The sequence below is a fragment of the Abramis brama genome (assembly GCF_963993115.1).
Source record: "Abramis brama genome assembly, chromosome: 6".
Taxonomy (NCBI): Eukaryota; Metazoa; Chordata; class Actinopteri; order Cypriniformes; family Leuciscidae; genus Abramis; species Abramis brama.
In genome coordinates, this window is record NC_139968.1 from 32,395,278 (window position 1) to 32,415,420 (window position 20,143).

The 20,143-nt window shown below is 38.3% G+C and overlaps 1 protein-coding gene across 1 annotated transcript; it reads left to right on the top strand.

Annotated features, from left to right (window-relative positions):
- The first annotated feature begins 8,828 nt into the window (after window positions 1–8,828).
- LOC311085788 (uncharacterized protein) lies at window positions 8,829–17,339 on the top strand. Its single transcript, XM_084118422.1, has 6 exons — window positions 8,829–8,971; window positions 11,486–11,677; window positions 12,337–12,456; window positions 12,566–12,594; window positions 14,410–15,325; window positions 16,582–17,339. Exons 1-5 carry the CDS (start codon window positions 8,914–8,916, stop codon window positions 14,467–14,469), a joined length of 459 nt encoding a protein of 152 aa, XP_083974548.1. The 5' UTR covers window positions 8,829–8,913; the 3' UTR covers window positions 14,470–15,325; window positions 16,582–17,339.
- Window positions 17,340–20,143: the final 2,804 nt, after the last annotated feature.

Genomic DNA, 20,143 nt, shown 5'->3' on the forward strand with positions numbered 1-20,143 from the left:
CAATAAAACATTTGATTTGGCGCCGATTTTATTTTTAAACGACCAAAAAAAAGAAAAGATTTCAATGGTAGAAGCTCACAGACAGACTGGGAGCCATTAATGTAGATGGATACGGTTAAAAGAGTCAACACATACAGTATAACGTAACGTTACAGCGGGGTATTTGTGTGAAATAAATAGTATATTACCTATACTGACCATACCTGTAGGCTGGTCAATGATATCCCACATAAAACGCTTTTCAGAGTAGGATAAAGATACATCACGCCAGACTTGGAGTGAATATATTAGCTTTAGGGAATCGGTTGGATAATGGATAAGTCATGGTAATGAATAAGCTAAAGTTGGGGATTCATCCATTGTGTGTGAGTTTTCAGTGATTTACTACTAGCCTACTAAGTTACTAATACACTGACTCTTATCATAGTTCTAAGATAATAACCATTGCTTTAAACATATTGCTGAATATTGAGCCCTGAGACTGCATTTAAATTATTGGGAGAATGTTAGGGTGCAGCTGATTTTTCTGACTTCCATTTTTTTGTTTCTAAGGAACGGCTGCTTGACCACATTTTGGAACGACTCCGCTCTCGTTTAGATCATATTCTTGGACAATTGCCTCTGGATTTGGACTACTTAGAGTTCATTAGCACACAAGAATTTGTGTTTTTAAATGCCATATCCAGTCATGTAGCTGTTTCACAGCCTATTCTAGATGCCTTGACAGAGCTACATAGCCTTGTAAATGTAGAAAAAGAAAAAAGTAAGCAACACTATAAAACTGTGCAATTTGAGCAAGGACCAGTTGGACGACCGAGAATGGTTCTGTCTTTGGAGTACATTTCCAGCCTTTTGGACCTTAATCTGTCCGTCCCATGCATAGCTGCACTTTTGGGGGTGTCAAGACGAACAGTCCATCGACGCATGGCCGAGTCTGATCTCTCAGTTAGGGCACTGTACAGCACTCTGACAGATGAAGAATTGGACCAGTGTGTGATAGACATAAAATCCAGGCAGCCTCATTCTGGATATCGAATGGTGAAAGGACTTCTTCAAGCTCAAGGACTGCGGGTGCAGTATGAACAGGTCAGAGCTTCCATGCACCGTGTTGATACCATCGGAGTCATATCCCGAATTACCAACTTAGGTTGCATTGTTCGAAGAACCTACTCCGTTCCTAGCCCCCAGTCCTTGATGCACATTGATACAAATCATAAACTAATCCGGTAAGTTTTTAAAGTCCTTTTATTGACAAAGGACAGATTAATTAAAAACAGTAAGATAATATTGTAATGAAATAATTATACTTTTGTATAGGCCTATTCATCATACCATCTTTATTTAATAGTGCTGCTTTCATGCTACTTCTTCATCAAACATGATAACCGTGTTGTTCACACATTCACTTTTGACATACTAAATTACTTTTTGATTGCTTCTAAAAATGACAGTAATAATCTAGGGTTTTAGAAATTGCTGTATTTCATTTTGCAGTTGTTAAAAACATTTTTTAACTTGTTCACAAGTATAAGTTCACAATTCAGATGCTTTTTCAAAAGCTTACCTGTGAAAAAGCAAACAACTAACATTTTCTCTAAGTTATATTTATCTTTTTTGTATGTGTGTTTTCCTACAGCTACAACATTGTCATCTTTGGTGGCATAGATGGCTTTTCACGGAAGGTAAGCACAATATTCAGTGATAAATACACAGTACACGTTTGTCATTCTTATATACATTTGTGTTGTATATAAGTGTACTGCAGATTATGTATCTTGGTGCAGCTTCCAACAACCTTGCCACAACATCCCTGGCATTCTTCCAAGAATCTGTGGAGAAGTTTGGTTTCCCTCTTAGGTAAGTATTTTACTTTGGAATGTTTAAGTTTTACAGTCATGCTTGAATGGTTTTAAACCTCTTTGAAATAACCAAATGTACACTTTTGTGTGGTATTTGCCTAAAACACTGTTTCGATATTTGTATGAATTGGATAAAGATCATGCTGTATTTCTGGAGCCATTTATACAGGTTCTCTTACGAGAGGACTCTTGTGTTCTTACGCTACGGGAAAACCTCCTTTTCTCGAGAATACTGAAGCCAAAAATTATCCATAATTTTGCATTTCTTGTCAGTGCATTGCAGCAGCAAGCAGACCTAGGCGAGCTAGCTTGCGCACCCATTGGCTGCTTTGCAGCAAACTGCAGCAGCCTATAGAGAGCCTAAGTCCCTCCCCTCCGCTTCCGGTTCATGGGACCTTATTTCGGAAAAAATATGTATGGTAGTCAATGGCGAGAGACAACTTATCTTTTTATTCCGTCTGAACTGTGCCCTGAATTACACACATGATGTTTGTCAATTTAAAAGATAATTATGAAAGTCAAGAAAGTCGCAGTTTGTCATAAAACAGAAGAGTAACATTTAGTTTTATGTGAAAATCGCTCAATGAACTACAACTCGCGTCTCGCACTATGTACATCACCAACATGGCAAGATCCGTTGCTCGTATGTGTGCAGTCTGGTACAAAACACTCAGGCATGACGGCGTAACGTTACGATTATAACGTAAGACTATAGAAAAAGACAGACGTTAGCTTCAGTAAAGTTAGCTTCATTCATTGAGAGAAAAGGTATGACATCACATGTGCGCCTTTTGGGTTTGTAGTCTTTGTAATTACGTATTTTCACGTCTTATACCTCAACAGTTTTACATCAAACTGCGACTTTCTTGACTTTAAAATGTATCTTTTAAATTGACAAACATCATATGTGTAATTCAGGGCACAATTCAAACGAGATCAAAATATTTGGTGTCTCTCGCCATTGACTACCATACAATATTTTTCCAAAATAAGGTCCCATGGTGGTCGACCGGAAGGGGAGGGACTTAGGCTCTTTATCGACGAGCCGCCAGTGACGTCAGCGCCAGTGAGGGCGATCGCGCCTTAGCACGTCATGTCCTGCTGAAATAGGCGTGGCTTATGGCTATAAATACCGGGCTCGGATAAGCTAGCTTATGCAACACTCGTTCCCTCTTTAAGAGAGAACTGAGGTTACGTTAGTAACAGAGACGATTTCAGTTATTTTTGCATGACTGTATAGATCTGTTTTTGTTAAAGCAAAGTCTATATAGATATAATGGGGTACCCTTTATAACTAAGTTAAAAGCATGCATCATGTTCCACATCAATGTTTTGTTGAGATATCTATAAAAAAATAACTCTTGTAAATGTTACTCTGTTTTAAGGGTACGGGCTGATCAGGGCGTGGAAAATGTAGACATTGCACGCCTCATGTTTACAGTCCGTGGCACTGGAAGGGGCAGCTTCATATCCGGCAAGAGTGTTCACAATCAACGGTCAGTCCAAAACTTCAGATATTGCTAGCTGAAAGATACCACCTCACTGCTGCCATGCAAGAACATTATTATTTGCTACAAATACAGTATATCAGCTTGCAGCAGGACTACTATTTGAGGAGTGTGAGCTGAAAGTCCTATCTCCAGTGGAAGCTGCTGTCAGTTAAAGGGTACTGAATAGCAACCTCCTTAGCATGCAAATTCAACAACCTTAAAAAAGTTAGTTTTTTGCTGGGCAATGGGTCTGGAATTACATCTGTATGTCACTTCTGTTTTGATAGTATGCAGTGACATTATATTCCATTACACATTGTTTCTTCTAAACAAATAAAGTAGATAAAGAAAAACACAACTATGCATTGAACAATCTGATGAATTTTCCCTGTACATTAAGTTTAAAGGTTCCTATTGAACTTCACTGTTTTCCAGAATCGAGAGGCTTTGGAGAGACCTGTGGGTAGCTGTCACAAACATCTACTATGATGTTCTCCACTACCTTGAAGAAGAGGGCTTCCTCAACATCGCCAATGCTACACACCTCCTCTGTTGCCATTATGTGTTCCTGCCACGGCTGCAAGATTCCCTGGACACTTTCCGCAGTGGCTGGGACAATCATCCAATAAGAACAGAAGGCCATATGACCCCTAATCAGCTGTGGGAGCTGGGCCGAATCCATCACCCAATTCAAGGCCCAGAAAATTTGGAGGTATGTACCAAATGTACAACTTGAATACTTTCAATAGTATAAATCCCTACATTTGTGCTTGCAAACATTAGTTATGAAGATATTGCATGTATGTCAATACTCCCTTACCAAAGGCTGGCCTTAAAGGAATACTTCACTGATCAGCATTAAGCTTTGTATCCGTAGTATGCCGGTAGTATTTTCGAACGAAAGTGCATCGGTCCCTCATATCCCACTGCGATGAGAAATCTCTGTTATGTGTGTGGGAAAAATGCCTCCCTCCGATGATGCGAAAAAAAGAAATGGATATGAGGGAATGACGCACGTTCGTTTGAAAATACTACCGAGATACTACGGATACAAAGCCTAACGCTAATCGGTGAAGTATTCCTTTAAGTTAATAAATATTTAGCAAAGTGGTTTACAAAAGTGTAGGTTACAATAAGTGCCATAAAGCCATTAGGATAAATAATACTGCAAACAAGTAAGATTTTTCTATTTTGCTTTGATAGGGTATGGATATTCCTCACATTGAGTGGGAAAACAGTGGACTTACTGCTGATGGCTACTCAAGTGTCATCGTCCCAGACACAGAAAGCCCACTGACTTATGGACAAATGGCAGCTTTAAGAGAGGTTGTTGACCCAAGAGCTGTATCCCAGTCCTTTGGCTGTGATATCTATGTTGCTGCTGTTCAATTTTGTGAGCATGTTCTATCTGAAAACTGAAAGACACACACATGCCCCCCTTGTTTCTGTTCTGTTTGAAACTTTTTTTCCATAGTGTGTCAGATCAGGGCAAGCTAACTACCAACATTTACAAGACATAAATACATTTTAGGCATTTCTTGTAATTGTTTTAGTTTTATGAACGGGCCTTTATACTGTACAGATGTGAACAACTTAATTAAAATGGCAATAAAACCCCTTTGTAAGACAGCAGCTGCTAATGTGTCCATTTGAGCAAACGCCCCACAAATTAATCATTACATGAGTTGTAGTGACCTACCATATATGACTCTTATTCAATTGACAAGTCATCACTTTGACAGACACCCATTGCCAAATGTGCTATTTACCACTGAAGATCAAAACTGACCCTGCATCACAATATACACATTTTCCTTGAATAACTGGAGGATTACACATGCACTATTTTCATATTTAGGATGTTATGAAGTTAATCAGACTGCAAACTGTTGCAAAGTTGCAGTCAAATAACCCTTAAAAGCACAGATGGGTGTTAAGATGATCAGTGTCATGTCTTTAGAAGTTATTTGGTACCACAGATTGGAAAAGCATGTTTGCAAAAGCAACAAAGGTTATAGTGGATTTGTTCTAGGCATTGAACATTCACTCTGGAGACAGATGCATTTCTGCATAAGATGTTAAGCACAGTTATATAAAACAGGCAGCATATGAGTTAATCTATGAGATTCCATCATTGTAATCTGAAATGATGAATGTCAATCACTGATGAATTATGTAATGAAAACACTGACAGATCTGTCATGAACACAATGATACATTTATTATAAGAACCTCACAGACAAATACTGATGAAGCAATCTGAGAAAAGCAGCGGCAGCAAAATATACTTCATCCAAATATTTCTGTGCTTAACTGGATTTGTAGGTAACTAAAATAACTTAACTTTCTTTAAAACTTTTTTTTTAAAAGGACATTAACTTTGAAGTTGCTACATTGCCATTGCTAGCAGGTTGCATGCCATTTAATATAATTGTCCATCAAAAAACATAATGGACTTTGTATTCGTAATTTGGCATATTAATATGCAAACATTTAACATTAACGTTATTCAGTAACAGTAACATTATTCACCACTGCTTTGTCCCTACACAAGACCAAATCCTGTTTGACAAGTGCCAATACAAGCCAGAATGTCATTTTTAAAGGATGCATAGTCCTTGTAATGTCCTGGGATTCGCAGGGTCTCAAAACAGGTGGAGGCTGTTGGGAAGCTGCCTTTAACCACCTCAATGGATAGGTTATTCCTTGGCATAATCTCCCACCCTGTCCAGAATTTCAACAGGTCAGTCAATTCATCAGGTGATGCTGTGGATTAAACAAAATGGATCAAATGATAGGTTGCTACAAATAATGGTTAATAATTTAGAAAATTTAAATAATGTTTAGTATCCAATAAATGTATCATAGTAGCTCTGTTATGTAACAACTAAAGCAGTTTCTTGAACAGAAATACCATAACACCATATACCCTGGTGAAATGTCAAAAAGGTATGAAAAAATACTATTAATAAAGCTGTGTGTGAAGAGTGTGCGGTTATCTACTCTTCCTGTCCTATATACAGGTGTGCAAAGATGGTCTTAATAACCTTAATAATGAATTGAACAATTTCTATAACTAACTGTTTAAAAAGTAACCTGCCACTTATAAATAAAAACTTTGGGTGACTAACTTATTTTAATAACACGTTGGCAAGATTTCGAACTCTGTACACATACCATTTTCAATGAAGTGGCGAAGATAACCTGATATGCGGCATTTTGTGTCAAGTGAATAATCGTCGTCGTCGTCATCATCATCTTCTTCATGAGGCCAGGTGATGTGCTGCATGATTATCTACATTGACAATAAAAAAAACATGAATTTAATAATCTTACCACTTTATCATGGATTCTATCTATATAATATACACACAAATAATATCGAATTGTAAAAAGTTACCGCAGGGTTACAATCCACTGCTCTCTCCTGTGGAAAAAGCTGGGCCACTGTGTCAGGTCGTTTGGTCAGCAATGTCCAAATTGGTGTCTCTTTAAGACCACGCCTGAATTGTTTGATTTGTCGTGTGACACGTCCAATTACCTGTTAATGACATTACCGGACAGAAGATGATTTTATTATTATCCCAAAGCAAGTTCTGAGGATGACTTTTGCCAATATGTGACAGTTTCTTTAAATTTTACACACAGCATGGATCAACATCTTCTCAAAAAGCCATCTTCGGTTATTTCCATTAAGGCCAGGGAGATCCCAAGCGTAGGCCAACTCCTGGACACTTGTTTTGTCCTTGTCTGAGAGTTCAGATTCCCCTTCAAGCTTTAAGACAGAGAGGGAAGCAAAAGGCGAGGCAAGTTTATCTATATAGCACTATTTAAATTGTTTTGCATACAACATTAAAAAGCAGTTTAAATTGTAAAAACATTCATTAAGTAGAATGTAAAAAAAAGCTAAAATAGCACAGTCTTCACCACCTCAGCCATTTTTCCATAAAATATTAGAGCCCACTGAAAAAACAAATTGGCCAAGGGGGTGGAGACTTTCTTTCTTGATTGTATATAACAGGGAAGAAATAATGAGGTTCGATAAAAAACATACAAGCCTGATTGTTTCACGGATGTCTAGGTCTGGACAGTCCTCTGGTGTTACTGTTGCAGTTTCCGGGCTTCCTCCAAACAGGACATGCACAACAGCAGGCTAAGCCCTGACAGGCATGGTCCTCCATGAACAAAGGAGTGCCCCACCATTCTGCCTGCCATGGCGAACATGTCACTTTCCACGAGAAACTGAGAGGCTGAGGGGACTAAATGGCCTGGCTGTCCATCAAAGAGATGTGTAACAGCAGTGTTTGCTACACACATTTGGATATTATGAGCCACTCAATCACTCATAATTATAAGCAATGTGCTAACACTAGCCCCAGAGACTACTACTTCGCGGTGTGGGAGCCAATTGTATAAAAGTTCCTCTACACAGACTTTTTCTGAAGTCAGACTTGGTATCCGGGTATATGAACATGGCTGTGTGCACACAACTCCCGGTGGATTGAGTTTAGTTCATCTTAGGGAATGACCTGGCTGGTGGTCAAGTGTTTTCCCAGCCTATTGTGGTAGAAAACCCAGAGGAAGTTAGTGATGCATGTGTGATGAAGCGAGCACAAACTTGTAAGTTTCATGATTTGGTGAACTTGTCAGATTCATTTATGGTGTCACCTGATAAGATAGAATCATGTTCTGATCCAGAAAGAGCGTGTATTCCTTCTAGAAATATCTTTACAGATTGGTCGCAAGCAGCTAGCTAGCTATTAGGATGTATTGGAGAATGTGGAATGGAGAATGATTAGGAAAATGAAAGGTATTAATAACTATAAGCAGATTCCTGTAAGAGAAGAGAAAGGGGAAATGGCCATTAGAAATAAAGAAAATGCAGAGGTCTTAGCTTCAACCTTTGCTAAAATCCATAGCGTTGAAAAGTTGGATAATACGTTTTTAAAAAGAAGGCAAGAAATAAGTAAGAATGTCTGAAAAAAAAATTATAGATAGCAATATGGATGAAGATTTTGATTATTTTAAATTAAAAATAGCAAGAATAAAGAATGAATAAAGAGTCAAAAGGAGACACCTATTCTGCATTCAACCTAAAGTGGGGATTGAAAGAAGGTATTTGGAAGATACTGTTATGGCTCTGTAGGACACACTAACCTTCATTATTCAGTATTCACCACATAAAAGAGAAAGAAATCAGCTTGTTGAAAAACTCCATAGAGATTTGGAAATCAATGTCATTACAGATCACAATATATTTCAGAATGCACAGAAACATAAGGGTCTATGATATTCTTCTAAAATATTTAAGAGCTACAGATTTGATCAGAAAGATATAGTTTTATTTTTTTTCATTCTTTTTTTTCTTCTCATTTAATTATTCCTTTCGTTCATCGAGGCTTCACACTCCATCCCAATAGGTGGCGGAAATGAACCTCAAGCTGGTTTGCCAACCGCCAAAGTAGAAAAAGCTGAAGCGAAAGAAAAAGCAGAAGCGGGAGCAGAAGAACAATAACGACACGTGTTTGTATGCATTTAAAACTAAGTGGCGGGAACAACTGTGCATGGAAAATATGAACGCAAAATATTGCTTTTGGTCAGTGTTGTTTTTATTCGCACATGGTAAGACATTTTATGTTACACTTACAATCTCGGTTCAAGTCAACCATAAGAATGAATGACAAACGCTACTCTGCTGCTCCGAGAGCATTTCTCTCTCACAAGTGTTGAAACTTGAAATCTTTAAATCACTATAGAAACTGATCAATGTAGACTACATTGAATGTAATTTAAGTGGCTTTGAATAAAAAAAAGCCAAAAAAGCAATATTTTGCGATTAATAGCACCAAATGTTTTAATGGATAATATTCATCTATAATTCTTATAATGGGAAATTTATGAAGCTATGAAAATTGGTTGCATGAATCCACTGATAGGGGTTAATAGTTTAGGACCCAATGACTAGGTCCTGTATGTATAAAACTTCTAAGAAATGCTCTTAAGATTAGTCTTAGCTTTGACTTAAGTGTAAAAAAATTCAGAGTAAAAAGTAGGACTTCTCTAAGAGTATGACACTTGTAGCTAAAAGCAACTTTCAGTAAAGTCTAAGACTGATTCTTAAAGGGTTAACTAAACCCTAAACCATTTTTTTTTAGTTAATGATCTGTAAGAATGGGGTTTTATTAGTGCTGTTCATTGATTCGAGTAACTTTTTTGACATTTGTGTATAAAGTGTTTTAATTCTACAATATATGGTGTAAAAACGTCTGAGTGCTGCCCTCTTCAGGTTGAACGGTGGCTACTGCAGTTGAATTTTCCTATTGGATGTTTGCGGTGGTACATGACCTAAGCAGTGGCAGGTGACGTAAGCAGGTTCCAGCTCACCACGCCCCTGGTACGAGCTCACCACACCCTTGGATGAGCTAGCGTAGATTTATCTGGATTTAGTACAGTGGTCAGGAGGGTACGTAGGTGTAGTGTTGCTGGTTGCAACAGCACTGCTGGACTGCATAGCTTTCCAGCAGACTTGGAAATTAGGCTCCAGTGGTTGCATGCACTTGGCCTGGAAGACCGTGAGTGTGAAACCTGCATTTTACGCGGGATTGCTTCTCCACACAGCTCGCGCTGAAAAGCGATGCAGTGCCAAACGCTGCTCCTCCTGCATGGACTCCACCACCGCAGCGGTGTCTTGATGTGAGTGATCATATTTTAATCACAATTTATGGTTAGGCTAAAGTTAATCCTCTGGGGTCGACAAACGCGCCGGCGCATTTTGATGGGTTTTTTCACATAGCGGCAAAATATGAATATGCCTTTAGAGAGCGTGCGCTATTGACATCAACTCGATAAAACTCATCAGATGCATGTACTTTACGTCATCTTGCGACCCTGTTAGTCACTCTCCATTTTAGAGAGTCTGACAGCAGGTCTCTCAGGTGCACGCGCCCCCCCGTTTCAAATATTGCCAGTGGGTGGAGTCAGGCTCTGACCAGGGGTTTAGTTACCCTTTAACTGCTTACCTTCAGTTGCGCTGCTCCAAGACTTTGGAATGCTCTCCCCTCCCACATTCGACAGGCAGACACAGTCACTTCATTTAAAAAATTGCTAAAGACCTATCTCTTTAAGAAAGCTTTTAATCTTTAAAACTTTTTATTTCTACATCGCCATAGTAACTGGACACTCTTTATAGTGCTTTCTTCTGGCGGTCTTAGCACTTTTCTGATTTGTTTTATTTGTATCATGTATTAGCCTACAATGAATTTTAATATATTTTAATTTCTTTATTCTTTTATGTCCTCCGAAACATGTAAGATGTCCTTGGGTATTTAGAAAGGCGTCGGCCAAATAAAATGTATTATTATTATTATTATTGAAGTGGGACTTAAGTGCTGTGAACTAAGGACTACAATGATGTCAACCCAAAATGGCCGCTCTCAACCACTGAATAAGCCAATGCAAGGGTGAGGTCACTGCAGCATGACACCAATCATTTAACGTAATTACAATAAAATCACACCACACAATGGAAACACACCTACAGTATGCTGTTGCATGGACATTTGAATAAATCAGACATGTGACACTGAAACCATTTTTCTAAAAAATAAATAAATAAATTCACATATACTCGCATCATCTTCAAAAGACGTAATCAGGGTCTTGAGTTCTCCAATGTCTTTGGCTTGGTACAACCCCAAAAATCCTTTCAGGTACTCATCAAGCCCATGGAAAAAGGTCGCCTTAAGGTCTGTGGACACTATGCGCTGAAATTCTGTGACGCCGGGAGGAAGGGCAGAAGAGTCTTTATACTGCTTTCAAGGTCTTCTGCACAGGCTCTTATCTAAACAAGGAGAGGTTTCTCTGCTAGTCATCTAATCCTGCTGAGTTTATTCTTACAAACTCACAAGTTCTAAATTGGACGACCTCTGACCATAGGGGTCAGAGGTCCCTTTTCAATCTGCCTCCTCCTGACGTTTCACCTGTTACCATGAATAAAGAGAAACACACACACATTAGTTAACAGTTGGCAGACCATGTACTGTCCAGCAAGGGTCATTTCAATGTCTTACTGAACGCACATGAAAATCAATACTGCAAATCAATGAAAATCTAAATTTTCCATTACAATCTATACAGATGATCAGTGTGAAGAGAGATTCAGAGACAGACTGAAGCTGGATCATCAGACTGGATCTCTGACCATCACAAACACCAGAAACACAGACTCTGGAGAATATAAACTACGGATTATCAACATCAGCAGATTCAGCATCAGAAGGAGCTTTACTGTGAATGTCAGCATTAAGAGTTTCAGTGTTAATGTCACTGGTGAGTATCGTTTAGTAAGTAGTCAAGTTTTAGGAAACCGATTGAAATATATACTGTAAATCAACCCTGTACATGTTTATTGGTGGCTGTTAGAAAAGTTGAGATTTGACTCAATATTAAAATATAACTTAGACCATTTCTATTGTCTTCTCGTTACATTGAGTTTTGTTTACATTATGAATTTTGCAATTAAGTATTGTTAATAAGAAAAAATGCATAATATTCATCAGTTTTCCTGTAAACACACAGTTTCATGAAAAAACAAGTAATAAAAACTCAGTGAGTGTTTTAGCGCAGTTTTCTCACCTCATGGGATCACAACACTAAGAGATAGTAAATCTTTTCCTGGATTTTTTTTGTGCGTTCCCGAGATTAGACCTTCCTTAACATAATGCCGAAAACCCGAAGTCTCTAGGTGGTCTGGTTGAGGAGTAGATAGAAGTGCAAGATTGGTGCGCACAGACAGAACAGAATTCATGAGTTAACAATCGCAATTTGTCCGGTGGAAAATTGCGCTAAAAAATCACCAGATGGAGCCATTTATAAAGTAAATTATCATCACACTGATGACCAAATAAGACGGTATAAATATCATCAGTCAAAAGTATGTTGTTAAAGTATATAGTAAAATAATGACTGTGTGTTTATATCTGTTCCAGATTCAGGTGTGTCTTCAGGAGCTGTAGCAGGAATATGTGTTGTTGTTCTGCTGGTCGTGGCTGCAGCTGTTGGTGTGATTTACTTTCGCCACTGGAAATCTACACAAGCAGGGCAATATGGCAAGTATTTTATACAGTTGATTTGACAGGATGGGAGGTATGAGATTTATTGAGCAAATTAACCAAAGTAATCTGAGTTAATCGAGTTTTCTTGTTATTGTTTATACAGGCATCACGAGGCAGAACAATCCTGATGAGGTAAGATGTGCACCCCGTCTGTCTGAAAAAAACCTGAAATTTACAACAGATTCTGATTTGTGAGAACTGCAATTCTCACTAGTGCAAGGCTACGTTCACACTGTCAGTTCAAATCTGATTATTTTCCGATTGGAATATGATCTTAATTATTGACTGTCCAGTATTGCAATGTTCAGATCTGATTTGTGTGTTCTGTGTCGCTCTTTTGTTTTCCTGAATATATGCACTGGTTTCTATGGCATTGACATTGCATTGGTAGGCATGCGCCAAAAACAACAACAGCAACATAGAAGGATTGCAATACAGATTGACACGGTAGTCCAGCCGGCTACATATTGTCAGTGGTAAATACTGTCTATATGTGTATCTGCCGGACAGGGCAACAGCATCTTCTACAGCAGTGGCAGAATTTTTTTATTTATTTCGAACAGAAGTTATTCCGTGCTGTCGTCTCTGTCGGTTTTAGAGCATAGCTGTGTGTAAAATCACATACTAAGTAGGAACTACATTTGAATTCAAACTTACTTTGCAAACTTTCCGGACGTACTGCATCTACCATGTTGTCTTTGTCATGTGACCTACCAGATTCTTTTATGTCCCTTTACCTCCATTCCCAAAGCCGTTCCTGTGGCCTCATAGTAAAGTGAGGTAAAGGGTCCATCGTATGTGCACTTCAGAATCTCACCGGAATTAGTAGTTCATCCGGGTACTTTACGCCTACTGTTTTTCGAATACTATGAATTCGGACATACTGCTATGTTGGCGCACTGTTTTTCGCATACTATATAGTAGATAACTATTGGATTGCAGACGCAGTGCATGTCTCCGTTTATATTGTCATTTTCTGCTTGTCCGGCATTTTGCAACAACACAAATTTGTTTCTGCTGCGACTTCCAGCATGTTTTCTAAAACAACGTCTGACGTTCACGTTTATGTGGCGTGCGAAAGTGACAAAAACCACGTAACATCTGATCAGAGCAGTCAGACTGAAACGGATTTCCAGAAATGTGGTTTGATTAGGATTTCAGATTGTCAGTCCAAATCTGATTCTTGTGCACATCCGATTAAAATGTGACTTTATCACACCACGTAAAATGTAAACGTCAGACTTGTTTTAGGAAACTTTCTGCTGCTGCCTCACAAGACACAGCACAGTGGATAAACATTGTCATGTTAATACGACAATGTTTCTATTGCAAACCACAGTGTGAACGTTGCCCATGTAGCCCAAAATGGATTTGTAAAAATCCTATTTCATGTGATTTTTTTTTTTTTTTTTTTTTTGCCTTTTCACACTTGATAAATGTGATCGGATTTCAATCGGATATGCAGAAAAATCTGATTTGGACTGACAGTCTGAATGAGGCTTTAAGGGATAGTTAACTCAAATATGAAAATTACTCGCCCTCAAGTTGTTCCAAACCTGTGTGAATTTCTTCCTTTGAACAAAAGAATATCTTAAAGAATGTTGGTAACCACACAATTGACTGTAGCCATTGACTTCCATTGTATTTTTTCCTACTATGGAAGTCAGTGTCTGCTGTCTGGTTACCAACGCTCTTCAAATATCTTTTGTGTTCAACAGAAGAAAGAAACTCACGCAGGTTTGGAACAACTTGAGGGTGAGTAAATGATGACAGAATTTTTATATTTGGGTAAACTATCTAAGTATCCAGCATGTGTTTCTGCATTCAGAAATCATTGCATAGAAACGCCAATAATTTAATTAAGAATAAAGAGCATTCAGCAAACCTCTGAGAAAAAAAAAAACAAACATTTGTTTTAACCTTCTGTAAATGTGTGTTTTCTTACAGAGGAATGGTGTGGAAGACTCAATTCCCTTATCAAAAAAGTTTCCCACTGATCCCTGCTGATCATCAATAGGATTTCCAGTTTGTTATAGTGGATTATAAGAGCTACTAAAGGAATCCCAACCGGAACAGTGCAGAATTATCTCTATCTCTATAAATCTATTTACCATTAGCAGCATTATCAGCATTTGTTCTACAAGATATAATAATGCACTGATCTATTTTGATCAGATTCATAATCATTAATATTGCAAGCGCTCTTCAGAGATCATGTGCAAATGCCACAACAAGGCAACTGTCAGTTAAACAACACACAAGTCTTAAATTAAGTCTGTGCTACAGATACTGTAAAAAGACTGTTAATGTTACATCTTTACCATTTTAGTATTAACATCTTGACAGTGCCAGTATGTTGAGTTTTGGATGCTGGTGTCCCTACCTGTTAAAACCAGAAAGTCTCCCTTTTTCAACCAGATTGGTCAACTCTAAGGCCCTGTTTACACCTACTATTAAGATGCATTTTGGTTGATCGGATCACAAGTAGACGAGGGAGACACAAGTTCACGCAATTTACATAAACTCAAAAGCAGGCGATGGGGAAACATACAGAGAGCATCAGCTTTCTTTTCTGCTCTGACAGACGCAAGACCAGCCAAACCCTGTGAGTGTGTGTGTTAGAAATCAGGAATTGTGAGAGAACATTGCGCTTGGCATGTTTTTTCATCTTCAAACCAAACTTAAGTCTTCTGCAGACAAAGGTTAAATCTCGTCTGGCTAGAGCTCTTCCCATAATGTTTAGGCATTTGGTCATTAGACGGAGAGTAGTTATTCTTTTGTGGCTGTTTGAACATATTCAACCACATGAGCAACACTACTAAAGCAATCCGGTCGAATGTGTTTTCAACTACCTCTGGAAGTGGTCCATAGTAGCCTGGGTTTCCCCATGCTGCCTTGAGCGCAGCGCGATTTTATTCATGCTGCTAGGCTAGCCTGGACACCATGGACCAAATTTTCGCTTCAGTTAGGGAACCAATCACAGAACGGGGAGGGAACACATCTACAAAAATATGCCTGTATTTCAAGTTGATAAAATAATTTAAAATCAACATCAGTTTATTTGTGCCCACGCGCCACGCCCTCCCAGGATATATAACGTTACCTAGGCTACTTTCATTTTTAAAAAATTCTTCATAACCGCGCGCGCGCGCGTTCTGCTTGCAGTTGTCGAGATGGATGCTGAGGAGTTGAAGAAAAGAATAGCTAGTGGAGATTGTAAAGTTGTCGACAATACGTCATCAAAAATAAAGTCCAGTGTGTGGGAGAAATTTGGAGTTATCTGAAGAAAATATTGTGAAAGGCTTTGCTGCAAACATTTTCGTGTTGGATAGCCACAAATGTGGAACTTCATCCCCGAGGAAGCACGCAGAAACTGTGGTAAGAAAGCAATTCTATCGAACGGTATTTTTCATATTTAACACTGTTACAGTATGTGTGGTGTGCAGGGCGTGTTTGAACCCAAAATGGTCAGATCTAGGCTAGACGAAATTGCGTGACATATAGTGTTGTAGCCGCGTCTGTTCGACTGGTAAAATGTGATAGCCTAAGGCTAACGTTACTCAGTTTTGTGGTAACGTTAGCCATGTTCTTCATGTACCGGCCTTTTGACAGCTTCGGCTGAAGTTGTCCTTGTGTTAATTGTCGTGTAATAACTTCTGTATGACCTGGCAATAAACATTTTTGTAGGTGTGTCTATAATGTGATAGTCTAAACTGATTTTATTTCGGGTGTGGGTCGGGTGTCGGTACTATTTTAAGCGGGTCGGGTGCAGATTTTAATTAGTGCTGTTGACGGAAAACGGGTTGGGTGCGGTTTTAAGCAGTGCGGGTACAGGCGGGTGCGGATTTACAAAATCGGACCCGTGCAGGACTCTGGTGTACACATAAATCTCTGACCCATCGTCGTCTTCTTCGTTGAATATCTGTCGCTCTACATACGTCATCTGGTATAATTGAAACGATTGGCTATGAGCTACGTACAGGCGCATTTGATAGACATTTGTAGCGCCCAATAAACGGCTCTGGGCATTCGTAAACCACGCCTCAAATACGAGAAAATGCACATGTGGTTCCCAGACCACGTCTCAAAGAGAAAGTGGTCTGACGTTAGCCAGGCTAGGTCCATAGTGGACAAGCTCAACATTTTTTAGACCCCGTTTACACCTGTATTTAGTGTTGTCCACTTGTGATCTGATTGAACAACATTTTAATACCAGGTGTAAACGGGGCCTGGGGTCAGAATCCCTTGTCTCTAATATATCTATATATCCTTTTTAGTTTTTACATTATTCCTATAACAAGTAGGAATATCAAGTAGATATCATTGATATACAATATCAAGTATATTGTAGTATATCAAGTTATATAATCATTACTGTATTCAATAAGTGATTCACATATAGTTTTAATAATATTTTGTTGTCAGCATTTCTACCAGTTTCTTTCTAAGTGCATTATGGTGTCTGTGACTATCTTTAGTGCCCTGAACAAGGACCTTGAGAACAGGCTCTTTGTATTGGGAAAACAGCTAATAACTAATAGAAGAGGGCAAGCCTGAAGACTCATCAGATGACTTTGTCTGTTTTCTGCTGACCAAGTTAAGGTTACAGGGGTCAACCTCTACGTGACTTACGTGATCTGGTTCACAGAATTGTACTTCTTTCATGTGTATTTCTGTAAAGAATAAAGTGAACATTGTCTGTACTTCTTTCTGAGGAGGGAAGGTTTTATCAGTATGTTTTGGGTACCCTGTCCTGATAATAATGAGCTCAGGCCCTCTACAACCTTGGAAGAACAGCTATTCCCTTCTGCTTTTGTGTATGCGCTGAATGCTCTGTACAGGTCTCGTGATATGTAGCAGTAAATATAATACTTATTTGATTGAACCTCACGACTCCTGGTCTTCTTTCATCATATTTGGTCCTGGGTCTTACAGCTGTTACCTCCCTAACAACAGGAATCCTTGTGAAATGAAACATTTCCCTGTCCTGTTTTGGGTTTTGTTTTGTTTGTTTGGGGTGTCAAAGCAAAGAAAACACATTAAAGCTTATTGGTTGTGGTTGAAGGTTCAAGTCCAGCAAGGGCTGCTGCATAAGCTTATCACATTTTATAAATGTGTGTTTATTAATAAAACATGTAAGGAATAATTGATGACAGGCCGTTGAATTATTAGAAAAATAATGCACACCCGAGGTGGTAATGCGGTCACGACGCGAAGCAGAGCTCATGGGCATGATCAGTCATCATAAGTATCAAATTACATTCATTATGCAGTTATTAATGCAGTTATTAGAGAGAGATGCTGCAGTAATGAGACAGAAAAGCATGTGCGTCAATATTATTATTTATTTATTAATTAAATTCGTTTTAATTAATTTGTTCATTCTTTTTTTTCATTATTGACAGATGACAGTAGACTATAGCCAAATAAATGAAACACAAAGCCCTTTTAACAAGTAGGCCTATCAATAATTATTTATTTGTTATATTATCTGCATTAAAAATCCGTGCTGCAGGACTATCCATTTATTTAGCCTATATTCAGTTTAATTTTCTATTGATTATAGATAGGACTATATACTTTATTTATTAGAATTAAACTGCATGTTTCTATTGATTGTGAAGCTAGACATTGAAAATTGCAGATCAAGCGCATGGGGCTAAATGCTTTTTCTTGTTATGAATTGTATCCTATTTTCCATTATTACAGTTGACTACGCGAAGTGATATGGAACTGTAATGCGGTCAAGACCTGCCTGGAACTACTTTAGCCGTGCGTTTCCCTGAAAATAATGCACAGCTTAGAACGTTCGTCAACCAATCAGATTCAAGCACGGCCCTGTAGTATAAGAATATTACAATATTCATGTTAATAATAAATAATAATAATATGTTCACTTTACTAAATGCCTTCACTGTTGAAATGTGCAAAAATGAATGGTTCTTGTAAGTGCCATAAGTTACATCTCTTTATATAGATGTGGAATAAATAATTCTGTGCATTAAGCAATCAGTAAATAATTAGGAATAAATCATTCTATATGTGTCCAGTCCATTATCAGTCTAGTCTCTACCACCACATTCCAGGAACATGAAAAGGAAATAATCAAAAAAGTATGTTTGACCCCAGTTTTATACATAATCTGTTTGTTAGGGTTATGTAAAGTTCTAATGGTTCATTTGTGTTTTAGTTTGGTTTTGTTCTGTTCCTATTTCCCCATGTTCCCTATCATTGTTAGCTATCTTGGTTGCTGATTTGAGTTTCACACCTGTTCGCCGTTTCATTGATTACTAAATGTGTATTTAAGGCTACGTCTACATTAATCCGGATACATTTGAAAACAGTGTTTTCATTTCAAAACACTCTCTGTTCACACTAGCATTTTCATGCATTTTCCAAAAGTTTCTCATTCACACTGAAGTAATAAACTCTAAAATCACCTGACTGCGCATGCGTGAAACCTCATAAAAGCTCATTGAGATGATACAGACGGAACATACAGTTCTCATGCTATTCTTCTGATAGTTTGATTTATTTATCAAAATATCTCACCATTCACTGATGTGTCCAGGTCGATCTTAGTCACAATTATATGCCACATTATTTTGCCATAGGACAGCATTTGTGAGTACAGTTTCTGCCATCTTTGCAGGACTGTGATATGAAGAGTGTGCAAAGTAACATATCTTCAAAGTAAATAGCACATAACAGGCACAACACAACAAAAAGCTCATATTCACAGGACAAAAACGCCATGTCAGTGTGGACGGAAGATCTGTTTCCAACGTATTAGTGTGGACAAGGCCTAAGCCTTTATTAATTATTAAATACTGTATTTGTTTGCTACTCTATCGTGAGTTTTCTGCAACCCATTGTGACAGAACAATGGGAAAAGATTTCTAATTGTTCAAATATCTCTTTCTTTCTCACGATCCCATATTAAAGCAACTCTCTCTCTCTCTATATATATATATATATTTTTTTACGTGGAAATATCAGTGTACCATGACCACTATGTTGAATGGATTATGTTCCTTTCCAAAAAACTTCTTCATATTACTTGAATGACTCGTCAAGGTTCGAACTTCTAACATTCCGACGCAAAGCGAATCTCCCACTGGATAAGACAGAAACTTCGGCTGCGTCCGAAAACTTAGGTGACTTGCCTCGCTGTAAGGCAACAATGACTTTTAACAATGATTTGCAGGCAGCGTCTGCACAAAAAGGGATCTCACAAAACTGATTTGGAAATACTTCTGAGGCAGCGTAACGGTTTAATGATGTACAGCGAAATAAAGCGAGCTTAGGAGAAAACTAAGAGAATATTTAATGACTAGGCCTGCAATAGTAATTTCTTGCAAAAAATCATAAATGGAAAAGTTAACGTTGATCAAAAATGTACATTCACACACTGACGACCTGCCACAACTTTCACAATTTTTCTTGCTCAACTGTCACAGAATGGAAAGCACAGGATAGCGGGATAATAAAGGCAGTGAAGGATACATCTGTGCTGCCTTCAAAAATCGATCAGATGAAGGAATCTCAGGAGACAGTGAAACTAACATTGGATTCAGACGTGCCATGATGCCTTCCGACCTTGAAATGCGTTCTCCGATGACAGCATGATCAGTTTCCGGACACAGCCTATGTTTTTCGTCAATCATGACTCTCTGTGAAA

Coding starts and splice junctions, on each gene's coding strand:
- LOC311085788 (XM_084118422.1), top strand. CDS start 8,914: ATGGAAAATATGAACGCAAAATATTGCTTTTGGTCAGTGTTGTTTTTA. Junction 8,972..11,485: donor GTTGTTTTTATTCGCACATG/GTAAGACATTTT, acceptor CAATCTATACAG/ATGATCAGTGTGAAGAGAGA. Junction 11,678..12,336: donor TTTCAGTGTTAATGTCACTG/GTGAGTATCGTT, acceptor TATCTGTTCCAG/ATTCAGGTGTGTCTTCAGGA.